At 40.4% G+C, this 15,958-nt stretch overlaps 1 protein-coding gene across 2 annotated transcripts in view; it reads left to right on the top strand.

Moving 5' to 3' along the window:
* The first annotated feature begins 2,180 nt into the window (after nt 1–2,180).
* Nucleotides 2,181–15,958, top strand: part of ATP13A5 (ATPase 13A5) — a 112,274-nt gene continuing 98,496 nt past the window's right edge. For both annotated transcript variants that reach the window (XR_008476697.2, XM_002758175.6), the window contains exon 1: nt 2,181–2,331. Coding sequence is in view for 1 of the 2 variants with exons in the window: in XM_002758175.6 (XP_002758221.4) it covers nt 2,269–2,331 (63 nt within the window). In the remaining variant the exon portion in view is untranslated. The remainder of the gene's footprint in view (nt 2,332–15,958) is intronic.

The raw sequence follows: 15,958 nt of genomic DNA, 5'->3' as shown, positions 1-15,958 counted from the left end.
GTGCTGTGTGTATCTTCAGGCTACATGTAACGGAAAACTGAAGCAAGAGTGGCTTTATGAGTACACTTAATTGTGTATTTAACATGGTGTCTAGGGGTAGGTAGGTTCTGTGACTCAGTGGCATTATAAGCATCTAAGCTCTTTGCCCTTTTCTCATCATACTTTGCATAGTGATTTTCATCCTCTTCACCATCTAAAGATGGCGACCATGCTCCAGGCATTGCATTCTCATGCATCACTTTCAAAGGAAGGCAGAAAGGAGAAGACAGAAAAAAATGATCTCTCTCTTTCGCCAATAAGATAACCTTTTCCACAAGGCTAGAATCCCAGCTGTCTTTCTCTTACATTTAATTGTCTAGAACTGGGCCACATGCCCACCTATAGACAAATCATTGATTCATCCTTGGTGCTTTTAGCTAGTCGTGCTGCACAAATTTGTTTTTTGTTTTTTTTTTTTCAGCAAGAAATACGAGTAAATAGCTGATGGGTAAGAAGTGAATGACAGCTGCCACTCATGTCTTTAATGAAGTTTTACTAAAATCCAGAACATCTTTATTCAAATCTGCATTTTACCTTAGATTGTTACTACTTACAAGGCAACATTTACACTGGCACACTGTACTTTAGTATGGGTATTTCAGGAGCTCTGGCATGAGGAGCTGTGGTTTTCTGTCTGTTTATTCTCATCAGCCACTTTCTCCTGGTCAGAGAGCACTTCGACCTCTCCTGAACATCAAGTTGGACACTTGTGCTGGCTCAACGTAATCAGTGACTATTTCTGTCAGTGGAAACAGCCAAGTACCATCCTCTAGTAATTTTCATTCACAGCAAATTTTCTTCCACAGTCGAAGTGCAAGGACGAAATAAGGGCCAATAAAATGACAAAAATTTTCATCATGAACAAATTAACTAACTCTGGAATGAATCACAGTATACTTATTTTTTGATGAAAATATCACATTCAGTGGTGTTGAAATTTGGGCTACAACCTCAATCCTTGGTCTTTCTAGCATCTCCTCCCTCCACACACTTTGCTCATTTGAAAACTTTTGTAAACTGTAAAGAGTAAATGAAAAGAATCTAGTTATTAACATAGTTTACTTTTTTTTTTTTTTTTGAGACAGAGTTTCGCTCTTGTTACCCAGGCTGGAGTGCAATGGCACGATCTTGGCTCACTGCAACCTCTGCCTCCTGGGTTCAGGCAATTCTCCTGCCTCAGCCTCCTGAGTAGCTGGGATTACAGGCATGCGCCACCATGTCCAGCTAATTTTTTTTGTATTTTTAATAGAGACGGGGTTTCACCATGTTGACCAGGATGGTCTCGATCTCTTGACCTCATGATCCACCCGCTTCGGCCTCCCAAAGCGCTGGGATTACAGGCATGAGCCACCGCTCCCGGCCTCATAGTTTACTTTTTAAAGCCTCTTTCTTCTTGATTAATGGAATGATTGTGATGATGATTACTTCTCTCTTACTGAGTGTGGAGAGTGTAATTGTTATCATCTTAAATCTTTATATCACCCAATTATCATTGACATTTTATGTAGTAGAAACCTAAAATTTAGATTTTAAGTGATTTTTCCAGGGTCATCAGTAAAGCAGAGATTAGAACTCAGATTTTTCTAATTCCAAAATGATTCTTACATTCTCTTTCACGAGCCAACCTTTCTTCCTTCAATTCTCATTGTCACCCTTAATATTTCATTACTTTTTCAAAGTCTGCAGGGTTTTTATACACCTCTTACTGGTTAATCCTTTTGTCTTAGGCTTTAGCAAAGGGACTATACTCATTCCTTGGCTGAGATGTTTATGGACAGCACACAGAATTATTTATGGTTATCTTTCTAGTTTGACGGCTTTCCTCTCCTTCATTCCTCAAGTCTAGAGGCACTCATGTCTAGCTAAGTAAACAAACACTAAGAAAGAAAAACACACACACACACACACACACACGCACACACACACACACGCACGCACACACACACACGCACACACACACGCACACGCACACACACACGCACACACACACGCACACACACACGCACGCACACACACACAGCAAGCAGATTAACAGACCACTCCTGCTCCTGAGAAGATTTTCTCTTTTTCCTTTGTTAGTCTAATAGGCAAGGTGTGTACTAAGAGATTTTAAAAGTACATGAGAAGAGCAGTCACAAGCTGTGATGATTGTGAGTTCACAGAAGCCCAGGGGATTTTGATATTTCTTCAAGGAGTTAGCCAGGAGAAACCCTAACCGGTTGAGTTTAGATGGAGGAGAACAGTAAAACCCCCCAGCGGGCTTTGCTCAACCAGGGAGAGGAGGATGAACTGGTGAGTCTTCCCTTTATTTTATTAGTCTTCTCAAAGTGCCCAAGGATGTGAGCAGGGGCTACAGCTTAAGTGGAAGAGAGAGTGTGGCACGGATGCTTCAGACTTTAGGACCTTGAAAGGTTTCAGTCTGGTAAGGTTCCTTAAGGGCTGCAAAGCACCATTTTACAGTGGGGGAACCTGCAGGGGCTGAGAAACTTGTGTCCTCTGCATGATAGAATTCTCGCCATCTTCATATGCAATGACCCTGTGAAGTTTCCTTAGACATTTAGAGTATTTGCCGTGTCCCCATGGTGCTCATTGAGGTGTCTCCCCCTTGTTTTTAGGTTGTCATGTGATTGGACAGACTCTAGTGAAAACAGGAACTCCTTTTTTATTCTCATGCTTTGGGTATGTATGCATGACCTAGGCTTAGGGTGCTTTGGGCAAAGTCATGGTTTTATAAGCACAGAGAAAATTTTTAAGCATCAGCTACTAAAGAAGGAATAGAATGTGGCCTGGGATTTTAATACATCTTTTAAAAAAATTCTCACATGTCCAATTTTTTTTCTCCACTGCTCTTTTCATCAAACACACACACACTTAAAAATAACAATTAAAAAGTTGAAAACTGTAGTGTTTATTTGGTGCTAAGGAGGTTACATTTATGATTTTATATAATCCTCAGAACTCAGTGATGAAAGGAACTAATCCTATTTGATTGAAAAGAAATCTGAGACCAGGGAGGTTAAATAACTTGCCCAAGGTCATTAGCCTGCAAGAGACAGGCTGGGAATCCAGCCCACTCCTTCCTTCTCCACATCCTGTGCTGTTCACAGTCCTACAGTGGCTCCAGTTAGATAATGAAGAAAGGAGACAGAGATAGACGGGGGAAGGATCAGAGTGAGGGCACATTTGGGGGCCCGAAAGAACCTGGAGAAGATGGTTCGTAGATTAGAACGATGTCAGTTTCCTGGCTGGCCTCCTGGTTCCCTGTGAGATCTGTGGCAAATTCATACCAGCTCTCCCTCCATATATCCTTGTTTGCTAATCCAAGGCAAATATATGATTTCATCTGCATTTGTGTTGTTCAATAAGGCAGCCACAGGCCAAGTGTAGTTTCTGAGCACCGGAAAAGTAGCTAGACCACACTAAAATATGCTTTAAGTGTAAAATACCAGGTTTTGAAGAATTCAGTAAAAAAAATGGTAAAATTTCTTAATAATTTTTATATTGTTTACACATTGAAATGACACTGTTTTACATAGGTTAAGTAAAGATTCACCCGCTTCTCTTTACATCTTTAATGTGGCTGCTAGGAAATTTAATATTATGAAGGTGGCTCGTATTTGTGACTTGCATTATTGTACCATGCTAAGCTTGACAACGGCACAGCACTTCAACATCTTCAGAATGAAGGCTTTTAAAGAACTAAAATCTATTCACCAGTGTTCGCTGCTGAACAGTTCCATCAGCGCTGATGTTTCCAATACGTAGATGAGAGTGCATGATAAACTTAAGCTGCTCTTTATTCTTCTCTAACTAGTTGCTGTATTTATAAAGTTGATAGCCCGATGTTTTAATTCTCTCACACACAGAAGGGACGTTAGTACGACAGGATTAAATAATGAACCAGGTGCCACAGTTTTCTTCCTTTTTGCAGGTGACCAAATACTTTTATAGACACTCACCAGAAACCTTTATTAGGAATCCCAGTAAGCTCATTCTGAGGAAGGGGAGATGGCTGTAGATTTCTTTCACAAATCTTACTCTTGGGCATACAGCACAGATGCAAATCCTACTCTGGTGGATCAGGTAATTCAGTGAGTCAGGTAGACCTGAGGCAGCTGGGGTGACTTAGCTCCAGGCAACTGCTGTCCTGATCTTGCAATTGCTGGCCTTTTAGAAGGAAGTCAGGTGAGGAACAACACACACTGGGGCCTGTCGGAGAGTGGGAGATGGGAGGAGGGAGAGCATCAGGAAGAATAGCTAATGGGTGCTGGGCTTAACACCTAGGTGGTGGTTCGATCGGTGCAGCAAACCACCATGGCACACTTTTACCTATGTAACACACCTGCACGTCCTGCACATGTACCCCTGAACTTAAAATAAAAGTTGGAAATTTTAAAAAGTAGAGAGACCCCTGGCTGGGCACGGTGGCTCATGCCTGTAATCCCAGCACTTTGGGAGGCAACGGTAGGAAGATAGCTTGAGGCCAGAAGTTTGAGACCAGCCTGGTTAACATAGCAAGAGCATTTCTATTATAAATAAAAGAAAAGAGACCCTAGAGAACTCCCTTGTTCCTTCTATTGTGAGGGCATGGGAACAAGACGGCTGCCTATGCACAGAAAGAGGGCCCTCATCGGCCACTGGATCTGCTAGCATCTTAATCTTGGACTTCCCAGACTCTAGAAATAGATGTTTGTTTTTAAAACTAAAAGGTACAAAAAAATAAATAGAGGGAAGCCAGAATTTGACTTTTTATGTGATGTAGCCTGATTATAAATTTTGAAAACAAATTCATCTTTTTAAGACATTCAGTAGGTCAAACTCAACCTGGGCAAGGTTTATTCCCAGCCTTGGGGGCTGTCAGTCTGTGACGCTGACGGCCTCACCCACTTGCTCTTCCTTCCCTGAAGATTCCTGATGACCCAGTCTTCTATTTGCATTCATTATTTCAAGTGAACGATCAGTTGTGATCGTGAGAGGCACTGTGGTAAGAGTTAGAGACAGTTGAGGCAAATAATGAACTCCTTCAATCAAACACCCCTGAAAAGCCTAAGTGAATGGAGGGGGATGCTGTGAGATTATGCAAGTTCAGTCTTGGGTGATTCTGCTGAGCTCAGCATGGAGATAAAGCTTTGCACTGGCCTATAGAGTTGAGGCTTGTTATCACTCCCATCTGCTGTTCTCATCCTGCTCGCACTTACTGTCCTGGGAAGGGTGCAGTGCTAGGTACTTGATAAACAGATTTTCATTTTACCCTCACAACAGCCCTGCAATTGGTATTCTCACTGCACAGGTCTTTACTGTCTTTTCCAACCTACTCCCACCCACTTCCCACCCTCTTCACTACTAACCAGCTCTAATAGGTTCCTTCTCTTCTCCTGCCTTTTTCCTAAAAACCTGCCCTGCCCAGGCGTTCCTCAGCTTCTCCATTTGCAGTCAGCTTTTCTTATCTTGTCGTAGGGTCTCAGGACTCACAGCTTCACTAAGAGCCCACAGGAGCCTTCACAACACAGGACCCTAAATAAACCCAAAACCTTCAGGTTATATAGCTCCATACTTAATGGAGTGGGATTTGGCTTCAGGCTGACCTAAGTGGAAATCTAGTTCTGTTAGGCAAGTTATTTGACCTCTCTAATACCTACCATTTAGCATTGTTGTAAGGATTAAATGAGGTAATATAGCTTTTCTAAACATATCTTCTGCAGTAGGTATTATATAAAAAGTTTCCCTGTTCTCCTTCCCCATTAGGTTTGAGAAATACTAGGTGAAACAGGTTTGCAGGTAACCGCAGGCTTCTCAAATCTTGAATGTGTTTGTCTTGGTCTACTTTGTGTTGCTATAACAGAAGTCCACAGACTGGGTGATTTATAAAGAAAAGAAATGTATTTCTTATGGCTCTGGTGGCTGGGAAGTTCAAGGTCGAGGGGTCATACTTGGTGAGGGTCTTATTGCTATGCCAATACCATGGTGAAAAATAAAAGGGCAAGAGAGCATGAGCGAGCAGGAGGGTAAGAGGGGGCCCAACTTGCTTGTATAATGAGCCCACTGTAGCAATAATTAACCTACCAGGGTGATGATAACATTCACAAGGGCAGAGCCTTGTGACCTAATCACCTCTTATTCACCCCACCTCCCAACACAAGAACCTGGAGCACACATTCAAACCATATCAATATTACAGTTTTTTTGTGATCTCTTAAGGGGGCATTACACAGTGCCATACATAAATATATATATTATATATAATATGTATATAGTACACACACACACATATACACACACATGCACACACATATTCTGAGACAGGGTCTTTGTCTTCCACACAGGCAGAAGTGCAGTAGTGTGATTATAGCTTACTGCAGCCTCAATCTCCCAGGTACAAGCAATCCTCCTGCCTCTCCTGCCTCTCCTGCCTCAGCCTTCCATATAGCTGGGACCACAGGCATGTGCTACCACAGCCGGCCACATTTTTAAAATCTCAGTAGAGAAGAGGTCTCCCTATGTTTTCCAGGCTGGTCTCAAACTCCTGGGCTCAAGTGATCTTCCTGTCTCCACCTCCTGAAGTGCTAGGATTATAGGCATGAACCACCTCATCCAGTCACAGTGCACCATATTTCCCACACTTATGCATCCATAGAATTTTTTCTGTGTGTGTGTGTGTGTGTGTGTGTGTGCAAATACATGCACAGATTATCTCCTGACCACTGCTTCATGGAAACTGCATAGAAAGGTTGGACTGTTCTCCATGACTGATAGGTATTATTTTATCATTATGCCCTGCTGGGAGGAAAAATAATCATGACGGCTCTCAGCCTGGTTTGTCTGGAGGCACACTTTGTGCATGTCAGCTTCTATTTCAGCAGCTCCTCTGACCACAGGCTGCGTTTGCTTTCTGAAGACGACCTTGATTCTGTCTCCACTGAAGCCACAAGTGCCACTTGATTCATACCAGTTGCAAACCCCAGCAATTCCAGCTGTGTTCCCCTTCTGTACGGACATCCACCAACAAAATATCAAAACCTAAATCAGAGCAGCCCCAAAGGGCAAAATGGCTGCTTGGTGTGGACAAAACAAAATCAACAGAGGAGGCTTTCACTTCATGGTAATTTCCTTCTGCTGAATAGTGGAGGAGCCTAGACTCTGAGATAGCAAACCTGGGCTTTGGTCAAGCCTTTGCTGCTAACCTTGTGGCTGTGAATACCTCTTTGGCCTTGGCCATTTACCTTAGAACAATGCCATCAGCTCTCCTGACTCACAAGTTTTGTAAGGGTCACACGTGAGATATGGAAAGAGCTATGAAAAATAAATGGTTGATTTATGTACAAGGAATCAAGAGTTACAAAGTGCAAAATAATGCAGGAATACATATATTAAGTGAGATTGGTGTTGAGCACATTTCCTTTTTCTCTGATTAAAATGTAAAGAATAATCATTGAGGCTATCATTGAGAAAACAAGTAATATGTGAAGAGTTGTTAAGAAAAATTAGGAATTTTAAATGTGAATGATCTTACATACACAATGTCATCCTCCATTAAAGACCCCCCACCCCCAAAAAAACACTCAAAGGATTAAAACTGAAAAGTAAAAATTGAAATTGAAAGTCAGCCCTGTTGGCTCTCTCCTGTTCTCTGTCAACATGTATATTACCAGCTTGAATGAAGTAAGCGTAAGCTTATCAATCCTCAACTGACACCTAGTTATGAGGGAGAGACAACAATATAAGTGACAGAATCAAGATTCAAAAATGTTTCTAGGCTGGATTGTAGGTGAGAAATTGGCGAGACGAAATGTAACAGACCTCATCATTGAGTTTTTAAGTTGTTATCAAAATACAGGTGAGGATATCAATGACTTGGGTTTGGTAGTTGTACATGAAAAAGTAATTGAAATGCTTTATTTGATGTGCTAAATTTGATCGAATTTTTTATAGTTACATCACATTTTGTATGTGTATGCAATTTTGTATGTGTACGTAAGATTTACCTTGTATGTGATGTAACTTACATACGTGTACAAAATTACATACACATACACAATGGGATGTAACTATAAAAAGTTAGTCCTGGAATGCTTTAATAGAAGCCTGCTCTGCAGAACAGAAGAAATAAAAATAGTTCTACCATAATCTGTATTTTTTTATAAAAAAATCTCAGAAGTTATATTTAATTCTAAAACTTATACTTCGAGAGAAATTTCCAGAAGTATAGTGTATTTGGATATATCTGCATATCACAAGTAAGAACTGTTTAAAGAAATTAGAAACAGTTTCCCAACGAACAGTCATAATGTTTGTCTTCCAAGAGTTGAGTGGCTGATGTGGAGAACAAAAGTAGAGGTTGGTAGATTCCAGCCAGATTTATTTTCCTTATGGCAGAACAACTTCTTCTTTCCTTTCTCCTCCTCCTTCTTCTCCTTCTCCTTCTCCTTCTCCTTCTCCTTCTCCTTCTTTCTCCTTCTCCTCCTCCTTCTTTCTCCTTCTCCCCCTCCCCCTCCCCCTCCTCCCCCTCCCCCTCCCCCTCCCCCCCTCCCCCTCCCCCTCCTCCTCCTCCTTCTCCTTCTCTTCTCCTTTTCTCCTTCTCCTTCTCCTTCTTCTTCTTTTTGAGACAGAGTTTCACTGTTACCCAGGCTGTTTCTTGTAGCCTTAAGACAGAGGCCCCCATTCTCTTACTGTTAGTCGGCTGGAAGCTACTTTCAGTCTTAGCAATCACTCCTTACCACACAGCACCTTCCCTCTTCAAAAATGCAACACTGTTGCCCAGTGACGAGGTGTGATCTTGGCTCACTGCAACCTCTACCTCCTGGGTTCAAGTGATTCTCCTGCTTCAGCCTCCCAAGCAGCTGGGATTGCAGGTGCGTGCGACCACACCTGGCTAATTTTTGTATTTTTAGTAGAGATGGGGTTTCACCATGTTGGCCAGGCTGGTCTCAATCTCCTGATCTCATTATCTGCCTGCTTCAGTCTCCCAAAGGAAGGCTTCTAACATTTCATTAGAAAGTTCTGGCCATCACACCTGGCCAGAACTTCCCAATCATCTGTGGTGGCAGAAACTTAATATGATACCCCTGTGATGACCCTTGCTTTTGTATAATCTTCTCTAGCTGAGTGTGGGCAGAACCTGCAAAATGAGAAACTATGATGCCTATGATTATGTTATATGGAAAAAGGGACTTTACAGGTATAATCCACAAGAACTCAACTGAGTTAATGAAAACAGAGATAGGGTAGGCCTGACCTAATGAGGTGAATCATGAAACAAGCAGGGCCTTTCCTTAAGTCAGAGATAGTTAAGGCATGAGAGAGGTCTGATGCAAGGGAGGTTCTATGTTGCATTTTTGAAGAGGGAAGGTGCTGTGTGGTAAGGAGTGATTGCTAAGACTGAAAGTAGCTTCCAGCCGACTAACAATAAGAGAATGGGGGCCTCTGTCTTAAGGCTACAAGAAACTGAAGTCTGCCAACAACCACGTGAGTGTGAAGAGGTCTCTGAGCTCCAGAAGGAGCACAGCTCAGGTGATGCCTTGATTTTAGTCTTGTAAGATGTTCAGCAGAGGACCCAGCTACTGAATACCTAACCCATAAAAATAGTGAGATAACACATCTTTGTTGTATTAAGACACTGAGTTTGCTATGCGGCAACAGAAAACGAATACAACATCACAGCTGTCCGCATGAAAGCATGCAGCCCCGTGAGGCAACAAAAAGCCTACCTTAAGCAGACTGTAGATGCTCATCTGTGAAGAACACTGTATAGCTGTTTTTTTCCTAGAGAGAAATTTGAACCGAATAATCTCTGAGACTCCCTCCCTGGTTAACAATGCCTTTATTTTACAAATGACTTTTAACCGAACTTGCCATGTTGTCCCATGCCCTTGATCTAGGGCAAATTCTGTTTTCAGAAATTGCTCCTGCTCCTCAGGCCAGGCATCTTATTCTCTTTTGACCCACACTCGCTGCTCTCTGCTGTTAGCCTCACCAAACAAAGGTCCTTAGTTGCACTTTCACTTGCGGGAGGACTATATGTTAGCACTCTCCTTATAGTAATGCCAGCTGAAATTATGAGAATACCTGTACCCAAGAGTGGTGATATGTTCATCTTGTTTGTATTGGGTTCCAATCACACTGCTAGATAGTGACTTACTCCAGATTGAATGATTTAGTGTTTATTTTGAACATTTCCAAGCCTGTTCCTTTGTTCTACAAATAATAATTTTATAAATATTAATACTTAAGTAGATAACAATGCCTGTTATATAGGGCTGTTATGAGAATTAAATGATACCTACGTAAGTACTCAAGAATGATCTTATTGTCAAATAGACTCAATTCGTTCTTATTGTCAAATATAGATGAAAATAAAAGGGATTCAAGACATCGTATCTCTACACAAAGGGCACTCCGTGGCATGAATGCAGAGCATAATGTGAAACTATGTCTTACAATGCTTGGTAATTAGTGACAACTAATTCAAATTACTACATGTGGCCAAACCAAATAGTAATAGAGGACTGGAGAAAAATGACCATTGTAACATGATCAATTAACTAAGGACGATATTATCCTAACAGTAAAGAGAAGAACCTTGAGGTAGAGATCAGAGAGCAGAGTTTTGAGAATTTCCTCCCATCTATAACATGTAAAGGAACTCCACTGGGCAAGTCCAGATAGATAACAAAGGGCAGATTGTTAATAAGGAATAAAAACTCGGTGCTGTGATTGTTGCCTAAAAAAACAATCAAATAACACATGATTAGTTCTAGCCACAGGAAAGAACATTGAAATATAATCTCCTTGGCTATGATTCAAACATCTAGAAGCTTAGGCCTATACAGAAATATCTACCTTGCTCTAAGACTGCTGTAATATTCTTGTCCTTGGAAAAGCCTAACATATCTCAGCAAAACAAATAAACAAGGAAAAACTGGCATTGCTATTTGCAGAATGGAATTATGATAGTGGGAGTTATTTATGTTATGTCTTGGGTGAGTAAATAAATTAGTAACTTTGGGCTGTAAGAATCTTGGTTTAAGTGAGAGTGTTAGGAGTTATAACCCAAAATAGCCATTCCAAAGAATCTGAATCACACAATGCTGTGCTTATGCATGGTGGGTACTCAACAGATATTTTAGATGGCTAAACACATGGACAGTGAATGTAGGAATAAAAGGATTTACAAAAACCCAAGAAGACCTTGTTCAGAACACCAGTTTTGCATTAATGCTAGTGTTCTGGATAGAATGAAAATTCAGGTAAAAAGGAAGGAAGAGAGCCCATGGGTTGCTTCCACAAGACTAAGAAGATCCCACCAAAAGAGAATTTGGGTAAGAAACCATGTTTAGATGAAGCTGTACCATATAATTCTCCTTTCCTGAGAAATTCAGCCAATCTTAGTTCCACCTCTGATGGTAAGTGAAAGAGCTACCTATAAAGAAAATAAACAAAACATGTAACATAAAAAGTGCCTTTTGTGTGCTAAACTTAATGTATGTTCTCATTTAACTTTTATGAGGTAGCAACTCATATCCATTTTACAACTGAGTAAATTGAGGCTCAGTTAAGTAGCATATACAAGGTCACATTACATGAACATCAGAGGTAAGGTGCTCTATTACGTTACTCAATTTTTTCCTCCTGTATGAGTGAAGAATGACTGTACTGGTGTGTGTGCATGCTTGCATATATAGTTACCACATCTAACTAATCTGAGTCAATTTGGTGTTTATCCTGAAGCCCTTCTCTCCAGTTTCACATACTGCAAAAATGAGCAGTTTTCTTTTTAGCTTTTATTTGACTTCAATTTTGACAACTTCTGCTGTTTTGAAAAAGCAAAAGCTTCATCGAAGCCATTGGATCAATCACTTTAAGGAACTCAACTATGGTTGTCATGTTTAGGTTCAGCTTCCAGCCCATGCTGAGGTCTGAAGGGAGTGGGTGGATGAAAGGCAGATAACTGAAAGAACCCTCAGGGGACTGTAGATGGGTGAAATAAAGCTTTATTCAGCAGCTCTCTCATCAGCACACTGCCTGCTCTGTCTCAGCTGCTTAGTCCAGTGGCTCCCACACACAGCTGCATGGCCAGCCCTCCCTTCAGGGTCAGCAGCTTAACTCTTTCTCTGGGCACAAGTGGGCTGAGCTGTGTCCTGGCTGGCTCCCTCTGTTTGCAAAGATGGACAGCTCTAGCTCTCTCTTTTTCTCTGGGTACGAGCACATCTTTATAGAGTCAGCAGGAAATTATACCTTTTACAGGTGAATAATGGCATAGAACCAAGGGATGGCCTTTCCATGTTATGGCTCCATGGCTCTGATAACAAGTGGAGTTATATGCCTGCACTACAAACTCGCTGAGTCATGTGAGATGTAAACATCCTACCTCAGCCTATCCTTGACCAAAGCACTAGCCACATTCCTTACAATGGTGTTCACAGATAATATTTAGTTATGTATATTGCTTGTGGTCAAACTATTTTACAATGAGCCCAGTGGGATTAGCCACTTTTATTTTATTGAATTGAAATTTTATTGAATTGTGTGTTACCCAAGGTAATTCTTAACACATATTAAGTGTTCAAAATATTTCAGGAACTGTGCTAAATGTATTGCATGCATTATCTTATCAGTTTCTAACAATAACCCTGAGAGATAGTGACTGTTACTATTCTTATCTGTGGAGGAGGAAATTAAGGCATTGGAAGTAAAGTGGGTTGCCAAAGTTTTATATATGGTGACATGGTAGAGGTATGATTTGATCTTAGTTTTCCCATGCCATATCCTCAGCTTTTAACTGCTACATCAAACTACTTCTGCATTTTACAACCAGCCACGTTTTTCACATGAAAAATCTAAAGTTCAGCAAGTTTAAATCACAGCTGGTAAATAGTGGAGGGATGAATAGAAGTGAGAGCTTCTGGAAGGCAACGGAGTGGGGTATAAAGAGCAGAGTAGTTCTGGTGTCAGACCTGGGAGGGAAGCCTGGCTCTAAGTTGCAATTTATGGCAATAAACTCTGAAAAAGCACATGCATGTTTCACTGTTTTTCCTAATCCAGATTTTTTCCTTTGTATTCTGGGTCTAGAAAAAGACTGTTAGGGCTGTGGTACCTCTTTTGGTATCTGGAATACAGAATTCTATAGGAAACAAAAAATTAAAGGAACACCAGTGCTTAGACAGAATACAAATCAAGTCTGTGTGAAGATGAGCACAATTTCTGTGCTACTCAACTCAACTAATAGGTGGCAGATCTGGGTTGCTGGCCTCATGAAACACAGGCTGTTTCTGTTACCAGTCTTGACTCAGTAGATTGCAACTAAAAGTTGAAACAGTCACCTCTTTCCTCCTGTGACTGAACCTATTACAAAAATCACCTGTTATTGACTGAGCTGCTTTTTCTCTCAACACCTTACACCTCTCTTTTAAGCCTCACTATTTTTCCAGGTGTGTGGTATTACTATTCCTCTAAGCACAGAAATGAAAACTGAGACATAGAGAAGCTAAATCCTGAGCTCACAGGTAATAGGTGGAAAAATTTACTTTACTACAAGTAACCATGTGTAATGGGTTTGAGACTCAGACACTTCCATCCTATTGCCAGTGTCTTTACATTAACAACACCTGTGAATACTGCTTTTAAGGTACAACACCTGTGAATATTCCTTTTAAGGTACAACTATTGCTCCTGGCTCCCTCCTCAACCCTGCATTTCTTAGTGGATTTTATTGGGGGTGTGTAAATATTCAGAAAAAAAACATCTGAGTGACTCTGACTACAACAGAAGAATAATCATACAATCTAATTTTACTTGAGATTAGTTGGTCAAAGTAAAAAATATACTGTGTAATATGGTTTGTCTATGTCCCCACCCACATCTTATCTCAAATTTTAATCCCCACATGTCATGGGATGCACCTGGTGGGAGGTGACTGGATCACGGGAGTGTTCTCCTTCATTCTGTTCTCGTGATAGTGAGGGAGTGCTCAGGAGATCTGGTTGCTTGATAAGTGCCTGGCTCTTCCCTCTTTTCTCTCCCTCTCACCTGCTGCCACGTAGGACATGCCCTGCTTCCCCTTCCACCATGATTGTAAGTTTCCTGAGGCTTCCCCAGTCATGTGGAACTGTGAGTCAATTAAACATCTTTCCTTTATAGATTACCCAGTCAGAGGTAGTATCTTTATAGCAGTGTTAAGAATGGATTAATACGTGTAATAAACTCTAATCACACAAACATTAACAAGCTAATTGAAAGTATTTGATTAAAAGAATGTCAGATAAAGCAGTGATTCTTTAAAAATCTCAAGTCCCATACCCAGCCACATACCTCTGGGAAAACTGAGAAATAATCTAGAAAGGAGTTTTACCAAGGTTTATGAGGCGAATTTATCAAAGAAGCAAAAACATTGCTTCTATTCTTCTTTGTTCTAGGAACCACACATTTCAGAAAGTTACTCTGACATTTACAAGCTTCTTTCTTTCTCTCTTTTTCTTTCCTTCTCTTTTTTCTTTTTTCTAATCTAAAATTTTTTTAAAAAGAATGAAATCCTGTCATTTGCAACAACATGGCTAGAACTGGAGGACATTATGTTGAGTGAAATAAGCCAGGCATAGAAAGACAAATATTGCATGTTATCACTAATACGTGGGAGCTAAAAGAAATTGAATTCCTGGTGATAGAGAGTAGAATGATGGTTACCAGGAGGTGGGAAGGGTAATAGGCAGAAGGGAGATAAAGAGAGGATGATAGTTAAGAGTTCAATATAACAAAAAGAATGAAATCAGAGTGTATCCAACACAAAGAAATGATAAATGCTTGAGGAGATGGATACCCCAATTACCCAGTTTTGCTCATTGCACATTGTATACTTGTATCAAAATATCACATGTACCCCATAAAGGCTGGATAATACTCCATTGTGTATGTGTACCATATACATTTCTTTATCCACTCATCCATTGATGGACACAGGTTGATTCCCTATCTTGGCTACTGTGAATAGGACTATAATAAACATGGGAATACAGATATCTCTTCAATATATTTATTTCATTTCCTTTGGATATATCCAGCAGTGAAATTACTGGATCATATGTTAGTTTTATTTTCAGTTTTTTAAGAAACCTCCATACTCTTCTGCATAGTGACTGTACTTTACATTTACATTCCCACCAACAGTGTACAAGGGTTCTTTCTTTTTTTTCCCCTCTTCTCTCTGTCTCTCCTTTCTGTGTTTCTGTTTTCTTGCTGACAGATAAAAAGTCCTACTGACATTTTGATATTGAGGTATTCCCAGCCATATGCAGTGTCCTTCACAGAAGTCTCACCTGTATTCTTTATTAGAAATGTGATTTTACTTTTGCTTCAGTGAAAGTCAGCTCTTACCAATCATCCACACCAGGAGGTAGCTACTGTCCTCCCAAGTTACCAAATCCTCTATTTCCCACATAAATTTCTTCTTTGGCCCTTTCTTCTTTCATTAATTTGTCAAACTGGGCTGCTGTTTTCTCTTTCCCAATCTATCCCAATTAAAGTAATTAAAGTACTTTCTGTCTGCTTGGAACAGAGTAATAAACTCACCTCATTTTTTCTTTCTTTTTTAGCCCTCTGTTGACATGTAGTAAGCGGTATCAATAAAGTGCAGAGATCTTAACTGTGCAGTCCAATTACTTCTATCCTCAATTAATTTTGCTCACTTTTGAACTTCACATGAATAGAACTGTGTACTGCTTTATGGGACTTCATTTGCTCAATGTGTCTGTGAAATTCATCCACGTTGATGTGTGCCTCAGAGTTTCACTATGTTAACGTTTTGTATTATGACACTGTATGAAAACACAAAATTATTTATCTTTCTCATGTTTGTGGACCTTTAGGTTGTTTCCAGCTCTTAGGCATAAAGTATGTCTGAATCTTCTTGTGCAAATCTTTTGGGGGACAT

The sequence above is a fragment of the Callithrix jacchus genome, chromosome 15 (assembly GCF_049354715.1).
Source record: "Callithrix jacchus isolate 240 chromosome 15, calJac240_pri, whole genome shotgun sequence".
Taxonomy (NCBI): Eukaryota; Metazoa; Chordata; class Mammalia; order Primates; family Cebidae; genus Callithrix; species Callithrix jacchus.
The sequence above is the reverse complement of the archived record's forward strand: the minus strand, read 5'-3'. Positions and strand labels throughout refer to the sequence as shown.